The 25,686-nt window shown below is 36.7% G+C and overlaps 2 protein-coding genes across 4 annotated transcripts in view; one reads left to right on the top strand and one right to left on the bottom strand.

Moving 5' to 3' along the window:
• MIGA1 (mitoguardin 1) overlaps positions 1-25,686 on the top strand; it is a 46,662-nt gene that overhangs the window by 12,898 nt on the left and 8,078 nt on the right. Inside the window, exons 8-16 of the mRNA XM_040705338.2 lie at positions 11,262-11,362; positions 16,978-17,096; positions 17,259-17,331; positions 17,674-17,760; positions 17,890-17,988; positions 18,257-18,391; positions 19,727-19,780; positions 21,039-21,155; positions 21,526-25,549. Of these exons, the coding sequence (XP_040561272.1) occupies positions 11,262-11,362; positions 16,978-17,096; positions 17,259-17,331; positions 17,674-17,760; positions 17,890-17,988; positions 18,257-18,391; positions 19,727-19,780; positions 21,039-21,155; positions 21,526-21,744 (1,004 nt within the window). The 3' untranslated portion in view covers positions 21,745-25,549. The remainder of the gene's footprint in view (positions 1-11,261; positions 11,363-16,977; positions 17,097-17,258; positions 17,332-17,673; positions 17,761-17,889; positions 17,989-18,256; positions 18,392-19,726; positions 19,781-21,038; positions 21,156-21,525; positions 25,550-25,686) is intronic.
• The window catches only part of FUBP1 (far upstream element binding protein 1), a 55,058-nt gene continuing 51,395 nt past the window's right edge, over positions 22,024-25,686 (bottom strand). For 2 of the 3 annotated variants that reach the window (XR_005861811.2, XR_005861812.2), the window contains one exon: positions 22,024-24,019. The gene's annotated coding sequence lies outside the window, so the exon portion shown is untranslated. The remainder of the gene's footprint in view (positions 24,020-25,686) is intronic. The other variant, XR_003076335.3, reaches the window with a different exon arrangement.

Genomic DNA, 25,686 nt, shown 5'->3' with positions numbered 1-25,686 from the left:
GCCAAGGATTAGACTAGATATTGCTCCATAGACAGAAATGAGGTGATGATATAAACAGAAGGGTATTGGAAATTAAAAGCTGGTTTGTGGCAGGGCAAAGTTCTTCATCCACCCAGCACTGAAGTTTGAATTAAAACACACAACCTGCTGAAATGGTTAAATAAATGTATAAATAGTTGTGGCATTGCTTTTAAGGTAAGTACTTACTGCTGAACAGTAAGGAGAGTGTTACAATTCAAAGCAGAACATTAGAACAGCTGAACAGGTCAGATTATAGGTACGTGTAGTCTAATATTCAGTTTCCAATCGTGGTTGGCAGTAGATGTGAAAGGAGTTTAAGAATAGACTGTATATAAAAGAGCCTTCCTTTAGCAGAACTCTTGGCTTCCAGACTATGGCAGGAGGCTGCTGTAGTCAAGTTTACCTCTGACCATCTGTTTTCAGATCAGACCTCTGAACATCCCTTTGAATCATTTTATGCTTTCAGCTTTCACAATGTCTTATAGCTATGACTTACTTTATCATTCACTTACTTTATCATTTTAAAATAATGCGAGGAAAAAAAAATCTACCTCATAAGAACGGGGCAGTTGCTATGAAATGTAATAAATCTTTCTCCCTGCTATTTATAATTAAGTCTCTTGATATGTTCCTTTCTCTCTTCTCTTTTCAACCTTCTTGTGCATACACAAAATCTTCGTGACTGTTATTTATTGCTTCTCACTTCATTTGAACTCTAGTCCCTCACATCTCTCCTTGTGTGAAAGCTGTTGCGTACTTGTGTTTATACTGGATAGCTTTCTGTATAGCTTTCCAAGCTTCAATGTATACTCTTTCTGAATATTTTGGCCAAAATTTATTATATAAAGTTCATATGATGCAGACAAAATAAGGGCTTATAGTGACATGATTTCTATCTCCTGATAATTTCTGGCATTCTGGTTGTGTTTTCCACTATATGACAGACTGCACATCTTTACTATGAGCTGTTCCTATTGTTGGGTTCCTGTAGCTCAGGTTGTTCTTGTGCATTCATTTGCTGTTACTAAATGGCTAATCAAGTGGTGAAACAAATTAGGCACTTGATAATCTTCTGTGTCTCATTTTGTTCAAACTGAAATTCAGCTAGCTTAAATATCTTGCTTCTGTAGTCAACTCTGTTCCCTTGTTATCCCTTCATTTTTTTTCCATTTTTTTTTTTAATCTGTGAACTTATTTAATGAAAATATTGCCCTGTATCTCAGCCCACATTTTTGTGGGCATCTTTCAATAAATTCTCACTTTTTTTTTTTTTTTTTTAATTTGCTGTTGATCATTGAGATGCCTTTCCCTCTGATAAGAGCTATAATTTCTTCAGTGGTTTTGGTGGGTGAGTTTTTTTTGAAAGCTTTTCTAGGACAAAATATTAATTAAGTCACTTTTCAGCAAGCTGATGGAAGAGCAGTTTTCCTGAAATAATCCTTTTTAAAGTTGTGGAGTGTGATTCTCATGTTCTCTGGACTTACTGGCAATTTCCAATAGACCATAATTCTTTATTATATCCTTTATCAGTTGTCTGTTGCAGGATTCATACCTGCTGTCTGTAGTTAGATAGCAATAGTGCCCTTACTAATAGTTTACTTTAAGCTGCCTTTAATTTGTGTCACCAGCTGTTGTGAAAAGCTGTGAACAACAGTCAGTAGTTCATCACTTTCATACTTAATCTTTTTTGAAAACTCACTGTTTGCAATGCCTTCATGTGTTGTCTGTTCCTCTTACATTTTATTTGTTGGCCATTCTCCTGCTTAGTTCAAATCTGTAGCTTCTCTGATGTTTTGGGTTTGGGGTTTTTTTTTGTTTGTTTGTTTGTTTTGGGGTGTTTGTATTTGTTTTTCACCTTTTCATGCATATCTTTCTACTCTTTGCATAAGGAAAGGTGATCATTTTCCCCCCCTCATCAGGGTTTTCTTAAATCTTGCCTTCATTTTGAATTCTTTTGAAGAGTGGTACATATGGAATAAGTGGAAACAGCCTTCCAAAGGCAGGAAGTCACATTGTTGGTTGTTTTTATTATTATTTTTGTTCCTTTTTTTGTACCACTTTTCTTCTGGTATATTTTCAACAAGTCAAGAATCTACAAATTCTTTTTCTTACTAAAGAGGATGTATATACACTTAAAGTCTGTGTGTTTATATACACTCTGAATATAAATGTTACAGAGGCAGGAAAAATCATACCAGACAAATGGCAAGCTGTGGGGGTGGGAGAAGTGTTTATTTTTCTGGCTGGAGTATTGCAGTGTGAGGTTATATAAACTGATGATCAAGAACATGTTTTGGCCCATAGGCCTAATTCCTGCTTCAGAACTTCAACTAGAAGTAATTTATTGTTGCATTAAATTCTATTTTAAGAGAGGCTTGTCTGAAACATTCTTGGGGGAAACGAAAGGAGAGCCGGAATGGGGCAATAGAGATACAGACAGAATGATAGTTCAGTGTTTAAGAAGGATCTTAAATCTTGGATCTGTTAGTTTGGTAGCTTAATCTTAAAAATGAGTAGTATCAAGATCAGATATTGGCAGAATCATACAAAATCAGCAAATTTAGTTCTCAGCACTATGGTTCCTTTATCAATTCAATAGGTAATTGATGCTAAAAAAAAATAATCAACTTTTACCTTCAATTTATGTTCAAGGGTTTGGAAGGAAAACATTGTGTGCACACATGCAAGAGCAAACTATCTGTCTTAACCCATGTGCCTGCTGTGTTTGAGTCTCACTGCCTATTAAGTCAGAGACCCTGACCTGTGGGCCCAACGTAGATGGCTGTAGTGTATCCACACAGCACAGCCTTCAACAACTGCTGTTTACTGTGTTGGTTATTTAACACTACCTGTACACTGTTGCTACAGCAATGCACTTTTATTTACTGTTGGTACAGCTTGTCCCTTTATTTAATTATTTACTCTGTGGCTGGAAGGCATAAGTAGCTCGTGTAAGCATTTCTTTTCCTAAAAGGCTTTTTAGAATTGTCTTTAAATTTTTGTCTCAGCTTTCCTTCTTGTCAAAGTTGAACGTGTATGTGTGGGTATGCCTATTTTTCTGGAAAGTTGTAGCAAAAGGTGCTGTGAACAACAACAAGGGGAGTAAAACTTCTTAGTTTTGTAGTCTAGTTTTCACTTACACATATTCTTATGCGCTCAGGTACAAAAACTTATAGAACTAACTGTGGTTTTGAGATTGAACCATCAAACGGGAAATCAGTCAATCTTACTTGATGGCATGTCTGGTCTGTACACAATGTCCCACCTTACCTAATAATCCTGTTGGTAGCAAAGTGCTGTGGAGTATCTGATTCAGGAGTATCTGATTCAAGAGCACATGCTGATCACACGAGGCTTTGTTCTCTCTACTGCTATTTAAAGCTGTCCTTGTTCTACATGCTGAAATGCCTGCAAATGTTTAAAGGCAAACATGTAAGTATTTCCAGATCACAAAGAACAGATGTAATTTAGACTTTATTTTTAATTAATGATGGATAAATAATATATTGACTAGTTTGCAGCTTGAACTACATGTGACACTACAAGTGTCACAGGTCAGGGTGCACTGATTGTTAAATATAATTCAGGTATTAATGTGTTGTTATGAATCCATTTAACCATCTCAGCAATTCAGAGGAAGAACTTTTATTCAGTATTAGCTTTATAGCATTCTTGTCTAATTCTTTTTTATTGTCCAAGGCAAGAGGAGTACAAACAGGCCCTAGTCTGTAGGGCACTTAAGATATTATTTAAATCTTAGTGTTAGAAGTTACACATGTATCTTGCTAATTTAGGTTCCTAAAGTGAATGCTGTGTGAAACTGGGTTGGCAGAAGCTGGTTGCATTCCAGAATGGATTCGCTGCAGTCTGCAAAATACTGTGACACTTTTCTGCCCTGAAGCAGTCTGCTTTTTAATACAGAATCTGTTAGTCCAAATAAAAAAATACATATTTACATATTTTTATTGACACTTACTTGACTGAGCGTCAGCAATAGTTGGTTCTGTCTTCCGAACTTAATGCCTATTCCTGGGATAAAAATGTACCTACCCATCTTTCTTATCACTGCCTTCAGTCCTGCAAGCTGATCACGTGCGTGTTAACTTGATCACGTTTCAGGAGTAAAGTGTTCTGTACTTTTAAAATACATTTTTATTACCAACTGCTAGACAGTACACTTTTCTTTCAATGTAAGAACAAATGAGTACGTGGGTTCCTTTTGTCAGTCTGTCTCTCTTACTTTGAAATGCAAATATCCCTGAAGCATAATACTCTGGCTAAAGAAAAACCTTTCCAGCAATCTTGTGTTTAAAATTTCACTTCAAAGTGAACATGCTGGATGATCACATACCCTTGCACTGTCTAGCAAAATACTCTATATTCTAATATACAAAATGAGATATATATATATATATATATATATATATATATATATATATATATAAAACTATTTAAGGAATGTCATAACGCAGAGAGTTTCACAGTTTCAGCCAGGGAAAGCAGCGAGAGGTACCACTAGAAGTGAACTTGTGCAGATATCTTGTCGTGGTTGTTTTTTTCTAGACTTCTATTAGATTTACCCAGGTATGTTAGGACAGAGGCCAAAGGGACAAGTTCATTTACGTTTGAGACTGCTTTCAAGTCTGGTGAGAAGGCTTTTCTACCTAACCTGCTTATACATGCCTCTGATGTAGGAAACATATTAAATGAACTAATTCTAGATGTATAAACCTCAAAGTTAACCTTGTATTTCCTTCTACTTTAAACATGGTGCTGCATTTTGAATCTGCTCTGCATCACAGTGAGTTAATGTGCTATCACACTGTATGTGACTGAACAGACCATTCTATTGTCAGTAGAAAGTGCATGTGCAAAAATAGTGGCAGGTTGTGCTTGTTTTTAAGATGTGAAGAACTAAGAAAAGGCAGTGACGTTCAAATCTGATGACTAAGGCATCTGGCAATCTTCACAGTGCTGTGCTATAAATCCCCAGTGGACAGCCCACGTTTTAAAATAAGCATCATGTGAATTCAGACTAGACTTTGCTATGGCCAGAATAGATGTTACGCTTTCTGAACTACAGGAGAGCGGAGTGCTCCTACGAAGGGGATGTGGTGACAACTTTGTTTTGCACTTTCAAAGTCTACATTTTCAAAGAAATGGAAAAAAACTGTTTTATGGAGGGAGACTTAACAGTGAGATTTAGTTTACACAGAGTATAAATCTCAAATTTGTTTCACACTCTTAGATTCACATTAGGCAGAGAATCAGAGCAATAAACCAGTAGTAAAGCATTTGTTTTGTATTTACTAAACTGATTTCTGAGCTGTCAGCAGATATGATGCTTTAGTTCAGGTTATCGAATCCACTTTAGATGCTGCAATATTTTCTTAAAGTTCAGATTTCAACAGTGTAGCACCAAGTATGTTTATCTTGCCTCTTCTTTGAGACTTGGAGAGCTTCTAATGCTGAAGGCTTTCTATTTTGAGATTTTGGTTTTAAAATAAAGCATGCCACAGTGATTCAGAAAGTTTTCACAGAGCACATTCTTTACAACAAGAAATTCAACTAATTTCTGACCTTTCAAAGAAGAACAAAAAACTCAGAAAATATTCCAATTCAGTTACTAAATTTGTGGAAGGCTTGTTTAACACATCTAAATTTTGAAAGAATATTTGCATTTACCAGCAACTCAGAATTTCAGACCCATGTTAATGTAGCTGTGTCTGATAGACAGGAAATAAACCATACTAACATTCTTGTCTTAGGTACACTTGATGTTTACTTAGACTGAAATGATTACTTTCAGACAGGCATTTTGTGCTGTGTTTTCCTTTGCTAGATGAGGGCATTCAAGGTGCTTGATTTTACTGTTTTAGAATGTACAAGCAGCAGCCAACTTGCTCTGTTTTATGCATCAGTAAGCATATGATGGCCAGCAGATAATAGAACTTCATGGACAAAGTCAATATCACAAAGGTCTGAAAATAACCAAATTATTTCAAACATTCTGGAAATTGCTATTATTTCTTTCTGAAGTATGTGGAAAATCTCTTAAAGATTACAAGGTTATTTTAGGCAAGTTTCATCTTTTTCCAGACAGTTGTCTGCTTGAAAACTACTGAGGCATTTGTTAAGAAGGGTATAATCAGAAGACTAGATAGCTTGACCAAAGATTGCCTTTAAAAGTCTGTGTAGATCTATGAGTATGAGGAGGAAAGTGAAATTGTGAATGCTCAGCACTCAGTGCTGTCCCATGTCTGAGCTGTTCCCTTCCATTGAACCACTGCTCTGGTGGCTGAGCTCCTTGTCAGGCAGTGGCAGGCAGAAGTTGTATTCACCACAGGGCCTGCTGGAGGTGGAGGCACAAACCAGCAGTCAAACTGGGCAGCCATCAGCACTAGAGTGTGATATTTTTTACTTTTTTTTTAAATGGATCTCTGATCAGCTCTTGCTTAGCGTGCTTGGGTCTGCATCAGAGCAATCCTGACAAACGGCGAGAAATGTTCTGCTGATGCATGCTGGCATACTGGTAGGGTACAAGAGTTGGTTAGATATTTTCAGAAAACCCTGATCTAATATAAAGAGTTATAGAATCATTAAGGTTGGAAGAGAGCACTAAGAACATCTAGTGCAACCATCAACCCTGCCCCACTATGCCCGCTCACTATGTCTCTCACTGCCATATCTCCACATCTCTTGAACACCTCCAGGGACAGTGACTGCACCTGGGCATATGTTTTAGGCAATAGCTGCTTTCTTTATATACAGTAAAGTGAGAGGCCCCCAGCTATAAGCACCTTCTTGAACACAGATATCTGTGTCAGTGGTGAATGTAAATGAGTAATCTAATGATAGGTGTTAAGAGTGGTCTGTGGTCATCCTACTCTGTCCTCAGCCAAACTTTAACTACTGCTATCTGACAGTCGTCAGAAAGTGCCATCTGAAGGTAGAGATTACTTCATGTTGTTTTTAAAATGAGTAGAAAATCCACTGCTTTCTAGGTGCATCCTGGAAGACTTCATGTAATACATTAGTAACTACTTGGTAGGACTGATGACTTCTTAAAGAATATTCATTCAGCACTGTCAGCATTATGACTATTTATAAATGTAAATAAAGCTGCTTCTGGATGCTTCAGCGACAGTGCTGACAAAACACTGCTGCATGTGACCCAGCTAGAAGACAGCAACACATTCTTTAGAAATTGAATTGTGTGTAATTCATGCTGCTGTGCCCTCTCCACTTGATTATTGTAATTCCCTTGTTTAGGCGCGAAGCCACGCACCCAAGGGGTCTGACTGATGCAAAACACAGTAGCTGTCTGGTGTAGTCTGGCAGAGCAGAGGGAATGTGTTACTTTTGGTGTACCCTGACTTTTCATAGGTGAATTTCTCTGTGAAGTTTTCTCCTTTCCAAAGTCTGTCCCAGCAGCTGGCTGTAGTTATTTCATAGAAGGGGTTTTCCTTCCCCATCTTGCTTTCCTACCCAGCGTGTTCTGCTGGAATGAGTGGTTGGGGACAATAGGAAGCCATGGCTTTACTGGTGGCATTCAGAACTAGATTCCTTAACCCTCAGTGTATTCTTTGTCAGCAGATAAGTGCTTTCCTTTTTTAGCTGCTGCATGCAAGTGCAAAGCTCACTTGCAGACTCGTGCCACTTTTCACTTGGGGTAATAGAGAAGATAACTTGTATACACTTTCCAGAATTTAAAACGTTATTTGTAGGTGAATTCTTCACAAATTAATACGAAAAAGCTGATTTCTGTGCAGTTCCATCTCTAAGGTCAAATGCTGTTTTGAGAGTTGAGGTATTTAATTTTTTGGTCTGTCATAGCTTGGGAACCTAGCAGAGACCAAAGAAAGAACCATCCCAGGGTAGTGTCCTATAGGTATGAAGTGGTTGGGTTTTTGTGTGTGTGTTTTTTACTCTTGTTCATTTGTTTTGTGGTGGTGGTTTTTTTTTTTGGTTTGAAGTTTCTTATATCTTTTTTTTTTTTAACATTATTATTGTTATCATTATCTTTGTTTGCATAATCTTATAAAGCTGGGGTTAATTTCACAAGTTTTAGCCATACTCTGTATTTTTAGTGGTTTGGAATCCCCTTAATCTAACTTTAGAGGCAGTTAGGTATTTTAAAGCACTGCAGCTTAGAGTCTTTATGGCAATTACTGTTGTCAGTATCACATCTGAAATTCCACTTCATCCTCTTTACAAATATAAATGAACCCTAAATAACTCGCTGGCTTCTCAAATAATTAAAGTATATTTGGATCTCGCATAGTCGCTAGTATTCCTTTCTTTAAGATACTAGTCCACGTAAGAACATGGGATGACTGTACCAGCAGATGCAACCACGGGTGGGTGGGTTCCTCCTGCAGCTGTTCATTCCAGGATTCTCATTGTGCTGCTGTCTCTTTTTTTCATGTTCTTGTGTCTAAGAATGTTCTCCTGGTACTTGTATGGTATGTACTCCAGCTGCAACTGAATTTTCACACTACCATTTTCACAATGGTGTGTTTTCTGTGCAGTGTGGGTTTTGATGAGCACCTGCAAGGCTAAGGGTATTTTACAGTACTGGGGCTGTGGTAGCCATCAGTAGCTGACCAGGACTGTTTGTTTGTTTGTTTTGGTTAAACATGTATTTATATGGACATATCTCTTGTCAAAGTATTAGTATTATTGGCAACCTTTTAAGAATAAATATTTTGTCAGAGCCTGCAAATTTTGTGCCTTTTTGTAACAGAAGGATTTTTTGTATGTGTGTGGGAGGGAAAATCATCCATATTCAGCAAGCATTTAAGAAGATTTTGGCTAGGTGAAAGTTTTACACCCATATTAGGAAAATTGGAATTATGACTCCTTCAACAAATGTAAATTATTTATATTCTGATGATAAAAAGAGCCAAACAGCCTAATGTTATCACAGTCAGTTATAGAGCCCTAGTTAAAAAGTTAATTAAAAATGTTCACTAGAGGAAAAATTTTAGAGGAATTCTTGTTTTTTCCTTTCACTCATCCTGTTTTCCCATTACTGCATCCTTATGGTTAGGGTAACAAATCAGCTTGGAGTTGGATAATTGTTTGGTCGTCTTAAACTGACAAAAACCACATTTGATCAGGAATCTAATCCCTTACTGGCATAGTAGGGCATTTTCTTCCATTTTTCTAACGTGATGCGCATTACATTTCTGGCCATTGTACCATGTAAGGTTGGTAAGAAACCACCAATTTAACTGTAGCTGGGACTTGGGTCTTCGCTATGAGGGTGGCAGAGACTTCATGGGATTGAGACTGGGTTGACACGAGACTGCTTGACAGCTGCTCTTTGTGTACATAAGAACCTGTGTCCTTAACATCTTGATTAAAGCCATCAGTAACATCATTAACAGTATCACACATGCATTACTCTCGTAAGAGTTTGTAATTTATGTTGCTACTTATGAATAGAGCTGTTTACTTCTCATGAAGTAAGCGTTGCATGTTGCTTATAGACTGGAAATGTCAGGAAAACAGTATTTCTTTGGATTGCACTTGAACGTGGTGCTAGAGAGCCTTTCTAGTTATAAACTTTTGTTGTAATTGCAAATTTATTATGGAGAACATCTGAGCCAAAATGAGAGGCTCAGTGGAAAAATCCATGGCTGGGTTGTACACCCCTGTGCAGCCCTGTGTTTAAAAGTATTATTGCAATTTCAGCAACTGCTAATGTGAAAAGAGGTATTAGAAGAGCATTTAATGTTATCAGAGGGATATTAATGCAAGTTATGGGTAGAAATGAGGAGGAAACATCATTTTACCCGTCTGCTCTTACCAGACAGCGGGCAAATGCTTTACAGACCACAGTTTGGTTTTCTGTTCCAGCTTTTCAGATTCCAGCATACAATTGACTCTCAATCAACTTGGATGCTGCCGTACTTTTCCTCTTTGTTTTAAGAGATTAGGAGAGAGACTAAGCTGTTAAGAAGGATTTGAGAATCAAAGATATTCAAATGAAAGTTAGTGAAGTTGTGATTACAAGTTGGAGTCTGCCTGACTCAGTGTAGTGCAGCAGCATCTAGTAAAGTCTTTGCCCAAACTTTTACCAATTTTTCCCCTTGGTGAATAGTCTCAAAGACAGATACTTATTGTTGTGTACACTTTTTGACCTGTCATTCCAAGTCCGTAGCAAATAAAACCATAACAACCACTGAAATAATGGTTAAGTTATGTGGATTGTAGCACTTCAATTGATGAGTAAACCATTCCAGTAAGTTGGCATGAGGCCACTTGCGATGTAATGGCATTTTTTATAAAGTATTGCCATAGCAACAGATCTGGATGACATTGAGTAGCTGGTTGCTGTTGACTGCTGGAAATAAAACAGACTTTTAGCAACACATGTGTAATGTCTGAAGGTAAAGTAACCCAAAATAAATGCCTGTGCTCTACTGAAAATGCAGCACGGGGCACATCAAGCCAAAGTCTGACTTACTGGCTCATGAATTTAATCCTTCAGTGAAAGTGCTTCTATATAGAAAACAAAGCCATGTATGCTAGCAATATGTGCTGCAGATGACATCTGGGAATAAAATAAAGGAAAACTGAGAAAAACTGTATTGCAGGTGATTTTAAGCATAAAACATCAGTAATTTTCAAGGCAAGAGTTCTAGTGCTCTAGGAAGTGCTGCTGGATATGTTGTTGCAGTGGAAAAGAGAGAAAGGGGATACATGAAGATTAAAAACTTCTCTGGCTCTGCTGGAAAGCCATCAAGTAGAAAATGGCATGAGAACTAGACAATGATGAAACAAAATTCAAGAGAAGCTGAAGCCTGTTTTTTTTATTAATAGCTTTTTTTTAAATAGTACTTCCTGATACTAAAACACTGAGCCTTTGTTACACGATGCAGCCATGTTAAAACCTCAGTAAAGGATTTAGATCAATATAGCAAAGTAGAATATTTAGGTAGAAAGATCTTGGGAGGTTTATCAAAGAAAAAAGCAAAACCCCTGGAAAACTTTTTTCTCTGCCTGTTGATGCAGATGATGTTTCTAAGTCCACTTTAAAGACAGAAAAAAATGCACTCATACACGTATATTAGCAGGTCATAGAAGTGTATACTCTCATAGTAATATGATGTTGTGGCTTCCAAAAGAAGTACTGCATGAAAATGTACATGAAACATACTTAAAAGACTTGAAGTTATTAAGCTATCAGAAAATTCTATTTATCTTTTCTTCTTTTTTAATTTGTTTTAAAGATAAAAATACAGACATTACTGTAAAGGATAACACGGATGATTTTTGCCTTCGAGATACATTAAGCATTGCATCGACGGACTCTTTTGTTTCCACAGCTGAGGTAAGACTCTTGAAGATAGATTCTTGAAAGATTAATGGGCCTATTTGAATAGTGAAAAGAATCTTATTTTTTTTTCTTCAAATTACTGTAAGGAAAGCATGTTTCTCCTATGGAGAAAGGAAAAACAAATAAACAAGCCTTATTTGCTTACTTGTAACCAGCTTCCTAGTAGCTGGAGTAATGAAATTGGAGTCAGTCTGCTTATTATCTATTTTTTGGTAGTTTCTTTTTTTTATTATTTTTTTATGATGGGGAGAGGAAGTTGGAAGAAGGAGGAAGGAACATGGTTACTTGGCAGTATGATTTCATAAGTCCTTCTAAACAGTAGTTACTTTTAAAAGTATCTCAGATTTTTGTGATTGGAGAGTCATAACCAATTGGAGACTATAGTAGATCCTCTTTCCATGAATTATGTTTTTCTATTTTCTTCTATTTTCTTAGATAATATGAGTATGTATGAAGCAGTCTTTGCCTTCTTTGGAGTCTTTTTATGAGAAATTATTGGTAATTGCTAGTTATTATTTTAGTATGCTGTATTCTTCATCTGACTTCCCCTCGTCTTCTTGGATAAGATTGCAAAGGATACATAAAGAAATAATCTTTGGATAAGAGGATGTTGCCTGTTAGCTCTAATGTGCTACAGCTCCCTTGGAGTATTTAAAAGAATTTAATATACAGTGTTGAATGAGGGACATCTCACTTTGTAGTCTCTCATGAGCTGAAGTGATTTTGAATAGCACTCTTCTCCAAATTACAGGGAAAGCAATTGGTCTCTGGGTATATTCTGTGCTAGATATTACTATCATATATGCACTACAAATAAGCTACTAAACTCAGTTGTAGAAAGAGAGAAAATTGCATACACATGCTTTGCAATTATTTTTGCAGGTATGTGAAGATCAGAACAACCCATTATACTCATTTATATTGCTTTACTTAAAAAAAAAAAAAAAAAAAAAATAGAATGCATCACTTTCAGGGTATGATCATCCTATCCAGAAGTTGAATTATGTCAGTATTTGCTAAAGAAATATTTGAGTTAAAATTTGCAACAGCCTTGCACCTTTCTTTTGTCTTCACTTATCCTGAAAATAGCCTCCACAATTTGATACCTCAAAGCCTCTTCCGTCAACTCTTTGTAATCAGAAGAAAGTTATGACCGTGTTCCTTCCTTTTCAGCTGTTCTAGCCTTTACTAATAGAACGTGCTTTCTGATGTCCTTTGTCAAATTTTACTGAAGGATTTTAAAAGATTTTCAGCTGCCAGGAGGAATCCTGAGGATTAACAAAACCATAAATGATGCTGTTCAAATTGGAACACCACCAAAAGATTAAATATGGGCCTCTGAACTTGAGCTACAGAACTGGTTGGCTCTGTAGTAGTAGCATACTGGGGCATCATTGCACAGTAAAAGTAAGTTGTAAGTCAGTGCCAGCTATCTTCTATTAGGAATATGTTACTTCAATGTAAAATTTTGCTCATCCTGGGCAAGAAAAAATGTTTAAAATTAGCGCTGAAAATAACTGCTGCAATACGAAGAGGTGACTACTACTTCTCAGTGTATTTCAGTGTGATAGAGAACAGTGATCACTTAAAAGTAACTGGATTAGAACTGATATACTGGATTTTTTATTCTAGACATGCTGGTGTCATATAGATTCATCAACTTCCCACGTATTGTTCTTGCAGATGCAAAGAAGTGGAATGTTTCAGGTTAAGGGGCTGAGTTTCTTTCAGCTTTCAATGTTTTTTTGGCAAATGGGCATTTGTTCTTTCATCTTATGCTCCATGATTGCAGTTACAATTTTAGCAACCATCCCAAACTGCCTTTGCTGATAGAAATGTTTATCTGAAATTCATAGACAGTAATAAGTGCATGTACATTTCTGCCCTACTGGAATCAGCAGTAATTTCACCTTCTGGGAATTACATAGTAGTGTAATTTTTTCTGGTCACATCATGCCACAGGCTGTACTGACAGTTACTCATTTTCTTTCTGCATTGCATCCTGTCTGAAGTAACAGTACTAAGTATTTTCTGTGGCTCTAGTTTTAAAGACTGGAAGTTATTTCCATGTTTCTGTGCTGACACGAGTCAAATGTAGTTCACTGCCCCCAGGAGGAATACAAGCAAAGACATGGGGAATCCTAAAACAAGCTGCAGGTAGATATTTTGATGCAAATTGATATGTATACTGCTTAGGAGGTAACAAGGTATTGTGCTGCATCATATTAGGACAAAACACAGGAGGGTAGTTTTCAGTGAAAGAGATGTACAAACTGGAACAGTTGGCAAGGATTAAATCACATCCCCTTTTGATGAACGCTGTAGTAGCAGTAGGGTATGCTAAAATTTCATCTTGACTGTGACTGAGACTCGAGAGGATTCTGAGGATCGTGTACTTGATGACTTCTCATAGACAACTGTGCCAATCAGGACACCTGCAATATACATGTACTCAAATTCTCATAAAGAAGCCATCCCCATTTCCAGCCAGACTTCTGTTCCTAAACATATATAGGCCTATTGGAAGCACTGCAGAAGGGACAGTAAGCGTAACTATTTGCCTAAAGTTATTGATACTGTGTACTTACTGTGATAAATCATGGTGGTTTCGTCCTTATTTGAGACCATCTGCTATCAGCTTGCATTTATGAGAGTTAGGATCCTTTTCATATTCTTGTGCTCTCACCTACTGCGTGATCAAAATAGCTGCCTCCTTTGGCAAGCATACAACAGTGAGTGTGCCAGAAAAAGGTCTCTGCCTTCTCTTTCCTGGCTTCTTTTCCATTCTTCTTCTTTTTCCCGTCTCCCTGACAGTGAATTTCATTGCTGCCTCTCCATTGTTGGTACACTTGTGTTTATGATGTCTTACTTTCATATGTTGATTACAGCTGAATTTGTAGTTCAGTTAGGAAATAAACTTTGCTTTGTTTGTGGAAATATTAGCTCAGCTTAGGAAATTTTTAAGACTTGTGAGAAAATCCTTAGCTGTGTTTTCCTGTCCTCTTCCCATGTAATTATTTTACGAAGGTTGTCTTCTTCACTTCAAATCTGTTAAAAACAAAGTAGTGCAGGAAGCAACAGGCTTTGATAACAGGCACAGAATACAAGTTTTCATATGTCTGAACCTATTTATAAATGGCACAGAAATCTTAAAAATGTCTAAGACAGAATTTTAGATCCAGAACATGCTCCAGAAGTGCTCTGTCACTGAAAGGTAGTGTTGCCTTTTTCCTGGTTTCCCAACAGAAGTTTTATTCCTTTCCTAAAATAGAGAATACCAGAGGGAATGTTGTTAGCAAATAATAGCAATGTATATTCCTGTAGCATTTATTAATGAGTTTTCTTTTCTTTTTCATTACAAAAATTCAAGGTGTGCCTTCCTGTTTTCTGACTGACTTCAGAATTGTGACTAATCTGAGCTTTTCAGGACTCATCATTCTCATCCTGGTCACTCCTCACACGTTCATTTAGTCCATCCAATTTCATATGGATTATTGCTTTATCTCAGAACATGTCTTGCAGTCTAGCACGCTCTCCATGCAAAACTGTGAGGAGCTACATATTTTCACAAATTCATAAAACGCATAGAGAAAGGGAGGGAAGAATTAATATATAAAAGGAAAATCTTCTTAAAGATGCAGATATCCAGAGAAATAACTCATTGATCTTTTTAGTACAGGATAAGCGTCATTTCTCAGAATGCAAGCAAAGCTGACTGCACCAGTAAATTGACCTTTTTATTACAGGGAGCAAGCAAGAATTCCTAAAAGGGCTAGCACTGCATATTTTTGGTACTTTCATGTAGGTGGTTATTTTGGTAGTCAAAAAGATCTTTCTGCACAGCTGAGAATTTTTTCTATTTATTAAGAAACAACTTGTGGTTGGCAAACAAAAGCACCGAGTCTGTTTGTTAGACCAGAGCAGTTAAGAAATACTGAGTTTAAAAGCTATTGCAAATTCCGGAGGTTTGATACTTCACATTTGTTTCATCAACTCATCGCTAGCAGGTACAGCCTTAAAGCCAAACTGTCCATAGAAAATAGGTTGGTGTCTGAATGTGAACAGCATACACTGTAAGCTTCTTAAGCTGTTGTGCAGCACAGAGCGTAGAGACACAAGCTATCATTGCGGGCTTTAGAGTTTTGAAGATGTATGTAATATTTCAATATGTAGTATGTAATATTTCAATAAAAAATTAAGTATCCACTGCAGTTCGTTGTAAATCTTGGGCAGTGGTCGCCAACACCTGCTAATTCCTGGACTGCCAGCAATTTCTTTCTTGAGTCTTGGATTGCTAGAAGGAAAGTGCTACAAGACAAGGTATCAGTCATTCAAAACCTCAGTCGAGTCCCACCAAATATGTACCATATGACAATGTGTTTTTTTATCAGACCAAATCTGTACTGAAATCTCTGTAACTTGTTTGGGTGCTTAAATGTTTGCATATTTTTACATAAACGAAATTAGGTATCGGAACAGGTTTATATTCTTCTCTTTAGCGAGCAAGCCTACTTGGCCAAACTGTTGTAGCTGTAATTGAGTCACCCAGAGTCTGTGGAGAAGGCACACAGGAAGCATATTTACCAATTATTGTCCTTATCAAGTCTCATGCTCATACTTGTTGATAGGTACTCAGTGATACCAGTAACTTTTTAGCATATTTTTATTTAGTAATTTTAGTTGAAGTTTAACATAAAGTTGGAGGTTCTGTTTAAGTATTTCTAAGATGTGAATAACTACTTGTATAGACTTCAGTCACTATAAGAAGTAGTTTTGAAAGTTATTTCTGGGCTATGTTTTTATAGCCTAGAAGTACAGATCTGTTTCCCCACCCAGAACATTTCATTAATAATAATAGAAAAAAATTGAATAGATGTCTTAGTCATTAACTAAACTGAAGGAAGTGTATGCCTCTGATTTCTATTTGTTTTAATCATCAATATTATGATGGAGTGTTTGTAATGGCATTTGTAGCTGTATCCTGAAGATATTCATAATGTAATCATTTTTCATTTTCAGTCTCTTAACAACTTTCTTAGTTTGTTTTCTTTGAACCGCATTGAGACTCATTAGGTTTAACTAGTGAAAATCAAAACAGATGCAAGTTTATTAATTAAACTTCTGAAAATTGAAACCTGAAGCTGTAGATTTCAGATTTTAAAAGGCATGAAATTAGAGCCCTATTAATAGTACAGTGCCCCACTTTGATTTACTAGTTCAGTGTTGTCCCTTCTCTTCTCTTCTCTTCTCTTCTCTTCTCTTCTCTTCTCTTCTCTTCTCTTCTCTTCTCTTCTCTTCTCTTCTCTTCTCTTCTCTTCTCTTCTCTTCTCTTCTCTTCTCTTCTCTTCTCTTCTCTTCTCTTCTCTTCTCTTCTCTTCTCTTCTCTTCTCTTCTCTTCTCTTCTCTTCTCTTCTCTTCTCTTCTCTTCTCTTCTCTTCTCTTCTCTTCTCTTCTCTTCTCTTCTCTTCTCTTCTCTTCTCTTCTCTTCTCTTCCTTTTCCTTTCTCTTTTCCTTCTTTAAAGCAGGTACAGAAAAGGATACAATTTTCTAAAAGATCAGAAAAACTTTGGCAAGTTCTTTAATGAGTGCTATTTTTTTGTTTTCCCCAGCTTACAGAGCATAGAGAAGCTCGTAATACCTACGGTCTAGATTCCCTTTGCCATTGTCCACTGTATGAAGAAGCAATGCACTTAGCAGAAGAAGGCAAAATTTATTCACGAGTCTTAAGGTATTAATGTATTGATTTGTCTACTTAATAACTTGCAAGAAAATAAAACAGTAAAGTTAAATATTCTGTGCAGAATGCAGGATTCTCATAGTGGGTATTCTTTAGTTGATTTTTCTCGTGCTTCTTTATTTGATGTCTTTGAATTTTTTTTATTTTTCATAGGACTGAAATGTTTGAATGTCTTGGAGACAGTGACTTCCTTGCTAAGCTCCATTGTATTCGACAAGCTTTCCAGGTATGCAGAAAGCGAAGTGATCTGTCTTCTTAAGCCTAAGACATGTGACATTGAAGTGCCACTATCAGTGCAGTACTTATGCCAATGTTTTAATAATATATCCCACAATTAAGCATATTCTTAATTATTCCTATAATCTCTACATTTCTGTAATTCTGAAATGGGGCATCCCAATCTTGTGATCAACAAAAATTTGGAATATTTGCACCTAAGACTTCTTGGGAACTTGCCTACTAGACTAGTGGTTATAAGGAAGAAAACTTTATTAAATTTGATTGAAGTAAAGATCACTTGCTATACTCTGTAAATGAATATGCCTATATTTTCTAAAACCTTTTCTAGATAATTCTTTCAGAAACAGCAAACAGAATATTTCTTGCTGAAAGTGGAAGAAAAATTTTATCTGCCCTAATTGTGAGAGCACGAAAGGTAAAAGCCTTTTTTTTTTTTAACTAATGTTTCACTGCTAAAGTAACTTCTACCATAATTCATTTTATAATGTAAATAAACCATCTCTTGTGTTAGGTTTGCTTGACATTCATTGCTTTTATTTTGCAGAATCCAAAGAAATTTGAAGATGTCTTTGATGAAATGATATATTTCTTGGAACAAACGGATCACTGGGATAATACTGAAATGGAACTTGCTGCTAGAGGAGTGAGTGTGACTTTCTGAAGTGTTTATACCCTAAATTATGCCAACTGTAGCAGCCAAAAATAATTCTTTATAGTTCAGAATTGTGGGAAAATCAACTCTGTCATGCATAATATTCTTGACTTAGAGAAATGGCATCCACCAGAGTACTTTAGTACCAGAAAGCATTCAAACTTTTACATCTGTATGTTAAAACAGAATATGATGCGTGTTAAATTCCACTGCTGAAAGAGAAACTAAGTTACTTAAACCATGTTCTGATTTAATATAGGTAAAAAACTTGAATTTTTATGACGTTGTTCTGGACTTCATATTGATGGATTCATTTGAAGATTTAGAAAATCCACCAATATCTATACAGAATGTAGTAAACAACCGCTGGCTAAATTCCTCTTTTAAAGAAACAGTAAGTATTTGGTATTTTCATAATCGTGATGTTGTTATAGTACCTTACAATAAGTAGATGCTATGATGAACGTAACATTGGTGTGGGCATTCTGATATAAAATTCTATATGTGCTGAAATTGTTCTTCTGGTGATCTGTGCTTTATATTGTTAGAGCAGATTCTCAAGAAGGAGAATAAATCCATCAGCTCCATAATAAAGACTAAGTATATCATCTTGATAAAAGCATTTAATTGTGAAATAAAGAATCTACGTGCTCCTTCAGTGTAAAGACTAATTCAGCTTCCACTACAATTATATATACTGAATATATATATATACTGAATACCCAGAGTATCTTCAGCAGAAAAAAACATTGTATTATCACTTTTTTTTTTTTTTTTTATAATCATAATTTAAAAGCTACCTCTCTGCCAAAAATATATAGGATGATTGAATATATTGAGAAAATACTTCAGCCTGGCCTGAAAAATACCTTTGCTCTAAGGAACTAAAATTTTACAAGGGAATTTTCTGTTAGCCCCATCTTAGATATTAGATCCAGACTTTGGTACATAAACCAGAGTGACAGCAATAAGACATGAACAGTTCCAGGTACAAGTAAATGAATACAATACCATCTCTTACACACACACACACACACACACACACACACACACACACACACACACACACACACACACACACTGTAAGTATGCAATAACAGCATTTTGAGAATAGTAAATTATCTTCAAGTATGAATGGAGAATCAGATGAGGATAGAATTCTGTTAGAAGCTATGAGGGGGAAAAAGAGGAGTTCTGATATGTGTATATTGTATTATACAGACCCATATTTGGACAAAACTACTTCGCTGAATCTGAAGCTATTGCAGGAATGTTTTTGCTAAAAGTAAAAAGGACATTACAATGTGTTCACATGCTATTTAGTATCTAAAATAGCTGCTGATGTCTGAGCACACACTCTGGTGTATAATGGACTGATCCTCAGTTAAACTGAGTAGATGTTGCTAACTGTTCAACTGTAGAAAAAACCAAAACGGTCGGGAGTGCCAAATCACATTTGAATTAATCTAAGGAAAGAGTAACAAAGAAAGATTTCAAAATAACAAATATGAACACTTTATAAAACCGGTTGTTCGCATCAGCTGATATATTATAGTTGAAAATTTTGTGTTATCACAAGATTGAAACTAGAAGAACATACAGAAATAACAATCTGCACATCAGTACTTTTTAGATGAAATTTTTTATAATTATTGATGGATTTGGACATTTTCAATTTTTTTTTTTGTCTTTTACTTTTTTTATTTTTTCCTTTTTTTTTTACATTTAGGCTGTGGCTTCAAGCTGTTGGTCAGTACTAAAGCAGAAAAGACAGCAAATGAAGGTAAGTTGCCTTGCAAATTATACGTACCAAAGTTACTCCAAAGAATATGAAGTTCTGCCTTGTAGCTTTGGAAAAATTAATTACAGATCAAGCCTTACTCCTGTAGACATATTAGTTTAAACAGGTCTGTCACTTGAAGAAGTTTAGCTCGTGGGGCCCTAATACAAATTTTTTAGCAAAAAGTCTTACCTGAAGAATTCTTAAACCAGTTCAGGCCAAAAACCTAGTCAACAGTAGAATCTCTGATTTCTGGGTCCACACGTGTACTTCAGATTTTTGCAGACCAAGGTCACTAATTAGGGACATTCTCAACCCCGTGTCTCTGCACCATCTGCACAGCTAACTATAACTCAGTCCCATTTCTTTACCTACCTGAAGCAGTACTGCCCTCAAGGACTGCAGGATCTGTGCTGCTGCTTCCCTCAGTGCCTTTTGGCATCCTGGCTTTCGTGGAAGAAACTGCAGATTGTGAATCATTACTCCTCTGTGCCAGCAGCTCCACTTTGTTTGCTTATAGGGGCTTTTATGAGACCTGAAGGCAAATGCCCCCATTTCTAATACCCAGTTCATAAGTGGAGTTGAGCTTTACTGCTAGACATCCATTGCCATTGGAAGTGATTTTGCTTCCCTCAGCTGAGGAAGCCCAACTTCAGTGATTCAAAACTGCGTGCCTGGACAAAAAGGATGGAAAGGAAAATCAGGAAACAATTAAACTGTTGTATTTGAGTGCCTGTAGAGGAAGAGCCTAATATTAGCAATGCTTTTCACATTGTGGAGAAGGGGATAACTGGAATGGGTATTTAGATCTGTACTTCATGCCAAACTTCCAATAGCAGAAGTTAACTTTGTGTGGAATTGAAAGGAAGTGTTTTAATTTCTTGACGGCTTCAAATGCAGTTTTCTTACTTTTACAAGATTCAGCCATACGCAGCATAGGATCTCAAACAGGAGTAACTGAATAAACTTATCTGATCTGTCATATGGGAGAATCAGAGTAGGTTGGTCATGAACTTTTTGGCCTTATGCCTAATAATACAAAATACCAGAGAAGTTTAAAACAAACAAACAAACAAAACCAACACCACCACTTTTCTAAAACGAGTTGCTTGGTAGAGTTATCTATTATTTAAAGGAGTTCAGGTTGCCACAACTCTGCAGTAGTGGGTTTTTTAGGCTTTTTTAAACACACAATTTTATATAATAGGGTTTTATATCAAATGTACTGTGTAATTTTTGTCTCCCATTTTTACATCCCCAGGTACCTGATGGATTTTTTGCTCATTTCTATGCTATATGTGAACATATCAGCCCTGTTTTGGCATGGGGTTTTTTGGGTCCTAGAAATTCCCTTTATGACTTATGCTGCTTCTTCAAGGTTTGCATCTTCTTCTTAATTACCACTTATCTTAATTAAAAACAAAACAAAAAAAATCCAATGGAAGAAAAGAAACGAGTATCTTGCTTATAGGCACACATTTGTATTTCCTAAAATTAAAGCTAACAGTGAAAAATCGTGAAAATATTTACTATTGTATTCACTATGCTTTTTAGGCCTAGAACTGTTCTACAAAGTATATTTTAGTGCACTTATATCTCTGCACTGAAAGAATACATAAATGGATGGTTTTGTGAAATGTGTACAAGAAATAGGTAACATTGCATGCTTTTTCTGTTTTCTTCTTGTAAGTAAATACACATTTTTTCTTTTTCTTTTTTTTTTTCTTTTTTTTCTTTTTCCCTACTAGGATCAAGTGCTTTTCTTCCTCAAAGACATCTTTGACTTTGAAAAGGTACGATACTCAACTATGGAGAGTTTGGCTGAAGACCTTATGCAATTATTAATCCGACGCACTGAACTTTTGATGGCCTATCTTGGAGCAGATTCACTGAGACATGCCAGTGCTTGTGTAAGTGGTCATGGGCATGTGATGACCAGTGGGCTCTTAGAAGCAAAGGTACAGTAAGCTTAAAATCTATTAGATATGAAATGGAGTGCACTTTGACATGCTCCTTCCCACCTTTCTTTCTAACCCCAAAGCTTTCATTGCTGTTAATGAGCAAACATCTGAAAATGTACCATGTTGCTAAGTAAGGAAAAGGACTCAGGGAGGATACGCATCTACAAAAAGAACTGGTGAGCATACTGTTGTATATATCTAAATTAAATTTGCAGCTCAGCTGACATCGTATTTATATTTAATGTATCTCAAAGCTTTTTTTCTGTAATATTTTGGTAAAGTTTATTTATGAAATACTGTACTTTTGCCACAGATAATTTGTAAGTGGAGCTGATGGATGTGTCTCATGTAAAGGTTTATAGTACAAAATGTTCACTACAGAGTCTCAAAGTCATGATGTGTCTAGACCAAGGAGGTGTTTCAATGGGGGTGTATACAGTTATACAGTCTCTAATTCATGTGATGCGTGCAGTAAAGTAATCACAGTCACAAAACTGAACATGTTGCCGCTGCCCTGAAGTTATGTGTGTGTGGATGTAAGCAGTCGTTTTGTACTACAGTATAATAAGAGTGATGCAGGCACCATTTGGGCAGTAACGACTTCCAGTATGCATTTTTTGCTTTATTTTTTCTGTGAATTCTAATAATCATGAAGGTGTTTGTATGAGACCACTTTTTATATCCAAACAGCTATGCTAGTTTCACCAGTTTTGTTTTTTTTTTTAACTGTAGAGACTTTAAATGGTGGTGGTGGATATAATTCTTAGTTCTTATGTAGCATTTCAAAATACATTTTTAAATCATGATAATTTTTTAATCATGAAGCAGAATCAAGGGCAGTGTTTTGTAATTAAAAGCATTTACGTCTTCCTGCCTTCCTTGTAAGGAGGTCAATTATCTATTCAAGGAGGAAATGTGGTGATTTTGGCCATAAATGTTCACATGCAAAAGTGTGGTGGCTCAGGACATGGAAACCTTAACTTTGTGTAGGAGGCAACACATTAATGAGGCATGAGGAAACGTGCAGCAACATTTTGAGTGTGCAAGAGCTAATAATGATCTATAGTCTTGAATTCCTATAAACTGAAACAAGGTTTCCTAGTTAGCTTTTAAACTACCTTGATGTATTCTTGGCCACAGAAAGCCTGCCTACAAGAATCCAGCCTGTGTTAAGTAAGTAATAAGACTATTTACAGACTAATTCTAATAATTTAGCTATTCAGGAGCATGTTGTTGTAATGTAGCATATTGAAGCAAACTTTGATTAGAAACATTTCAACTACTGTTGCACACATAGCCCAAACTGATGGTACTTGAAGATGAGGACCTGTGTGTTTCCATAGGTTTTACTGAAGCCAACATTTTGTCGTGTTCATTTGATAAAGACTATGAAAAAGTGTCATATGACTTGTGTGAATGCCAACTGATTATATTAAAAAAAAAAAAAAAAGAGTATAATTCCATGTGTAATAAAATGGAAGTTCCAAATGCTGCTGTTGCCCTGTTTCCACCATTCAGGTTGCTGAGCTTGGTACTCTGCTATACTTTTTTTCTCAGTGGATAATATCTGCAATACCAGAATGTGAAGTTTGTGTCACCCTTCTCATTTATCTTAAGCATACTTATCCCCTCTTGTCGTAGTGCTCAAAAATTCCTGTATGTTGGCAGCTTTCTGCAGTCTGTGAATGGAGTGATACTGAACTGTAAGGTGTCAAACTGTATTCAGAATCAGTAAGAGAGTAAATGGCGTATTCCACATCACATGTACCACCTGAGCACTGAGTGTGTCACAGGAAGCTGTGGTTTGTCTGGTCCAATAAAATGTTGAGAAAATGATACCGTAGCATTCATCACAGAAAAGCAGAAATACACATTTTTACGGTAGTAAACATCAATCCTTGTATTTATATAAAATACTCCTGAAGAGAGTACAGCCCAAATGTTATTCAACAGTGCTGATATGAGACTGTTTCCGAAGGATTTAGTTCTGTGGTCTTCTGTCAGAAATAAAAGGATTTAAAACAAAACAAAAAAAAAACAATATGTTATGCCAAAATATTTAGAAAATGGTTAAGTACCTGGTATTTTTGGTTCAAACAAATGTATCCCTTTAGGTCAGGAATGCTTCCATGACATCGCAGAGCTCTCAGAAGTCCGTAGAATCAGGTCAGAAATGAGGCTGATGTTTCCCATCCAGAATAGGAGTTACAGCATCTGGTTGCAGAGAGGCATCAACAATAGATATTTCTTTCAGACTTCAGCTTCTATTTATGTGAACTTTCTGGAAAAGGAAAAAAAAAAAAAGGAAAAGGAAAAAGAAATTAAGGAAGAAAGAAATAGGTAAGGAGAGAGAGAAGGGAGGGAGGGAGGGGAAAAAAGGGGGAACAGGGAAATGTGCATGTGCAGATACCTTCGGGACCTTGTGGTCCCAAAAGCATATTCTGGGCATATTGTGCCCTTCCTAGCTCCAGTAGCAGAGCTATGAATTTAAGTGGGAGGGAGCTGCCTTCTTGCTGAGGTTTGTACATCTGAGCTCAAAGGGACATTAGGAGTATGTTGATAACTGCCACACAGCTGAAGAATTCCGAGTCTGCCACCTTTAAAAACTCAAATGCCAGAGCTGCACCAAAGCAGCGATGGTATGATGTGGCTTTATTGAATTCATAACTGAAGTAAGAATTTAGTTCATAACCTCTTTTTAAGTAGTCTTGAGTGCTACTTTCTGTGCTAGTAAGAGCAAGCTAAATTTAAAAGCCGTCCTCTTCTGTTATAACTACAGCTAAGATCAGAAACGTTCAATGTGTAAGAGCCATAGAAGAATCAAGTACTTACATCATTTGCAATTTGGTTGTATCGTCTCACTTTTAATGCATTCTTATTGTTTATTATACTTCACTTTTGTAGTCTTTGGTTTCTGTCAAACTAAATGTGTCAAATCATGTGCTTGAGTAAGCATATCTGTGAACTTCCTATTGCCGAAATGAACTGCAGTTGTGTTACTAAATAAAATAATACTGTGACATTACTTGTTTGGATAACTGTCTTGTTACTTGAGTTTGCACTATTCTTCACATCTAATGTAAAACTATTTAATATGGGAGCAGTTTAAATGCCAGTTAGCCATCTAAGTTGACATTTAAGTTTGCTTCTTTAGAATCCAACAAAAGTATGGCAACATTGAACGTATGAGAAAAAGGAATGGAATGGGATCAGCTGTTCAGTTTAAACTGATTTTGTAGACCTGTTTCATTCTGCTTCTATTGTACAAAGCAGTGATCAGTTTCCAACACGTTGGCCAGTGATCTGCCAAGACCTGAAGAGTGGAGTTTTTAGCCCTGGAAGTCAAACAGGTGACTCAGGCAGACGCCTTAATAAAGGAAGAGAACTGTGCCCAAAGGACGGCCGTTGTGGCTGCAGACACAGCAGGTAATGAAACGCAGAACTTAAGGAAGGTGTCCAATCCTCACTGCTGCACAACAGCAGTGCACATACGCTTCGATATGAGCAAATCTGGGTGTAAATCTGCTGAAAGCTGCTAACTGAATGCCTGCCCTTACTGCGTGTGCCCTGACTTCGGCAATACAACTGTTCTGAGCGTGGCAGTGGGGGAAAGTTCTGCGCTGTCTTCTGAAATACAGGCTGTGTTTTAGCACTGATATCTGCTGTTCAGAATGGCAAAGGCTGAGGGCGTGTGGTTATCATCCCCGTGTCTGTGATTCTGGCTGCCCCTTGGCTCCAGTCTGGCAGACAAAATACAAGGGAGATAGAAAGGAGAAAGTTCTCCTGCGCGGGGGACCGTGCAATTGGAAAGGTAGGAAACAAGGGGGAAAAGGAATGCATTCAGATGTAATAAAACCACGCTTCTGCCTGTGCTTAGTGAAGTTTCCAGAGCAAGGCGCTGCTTTAGGCTGAGCGCGCTCTGTGTTCTGGCACGGGCCGGATTCCTGT

This window comes from Gallus gallus, chromosome 8 (genome assembly GCF_016699485.2).
Source record: "Gallus gallus isolate bGalGal1 chromosome 8, bGalGal1.mat.broiler.GRCg7b, whole genome shotgun sequence".
Taxonomy (NCBI): Eukaryota; Metazoa; Chordata; class Aves; order Galliformes; family Phasianidae; genus Gallus; species Gallus gallus.
This window is presented reverse-complemented; position numbering and strand designations above follow the sequence as displayed.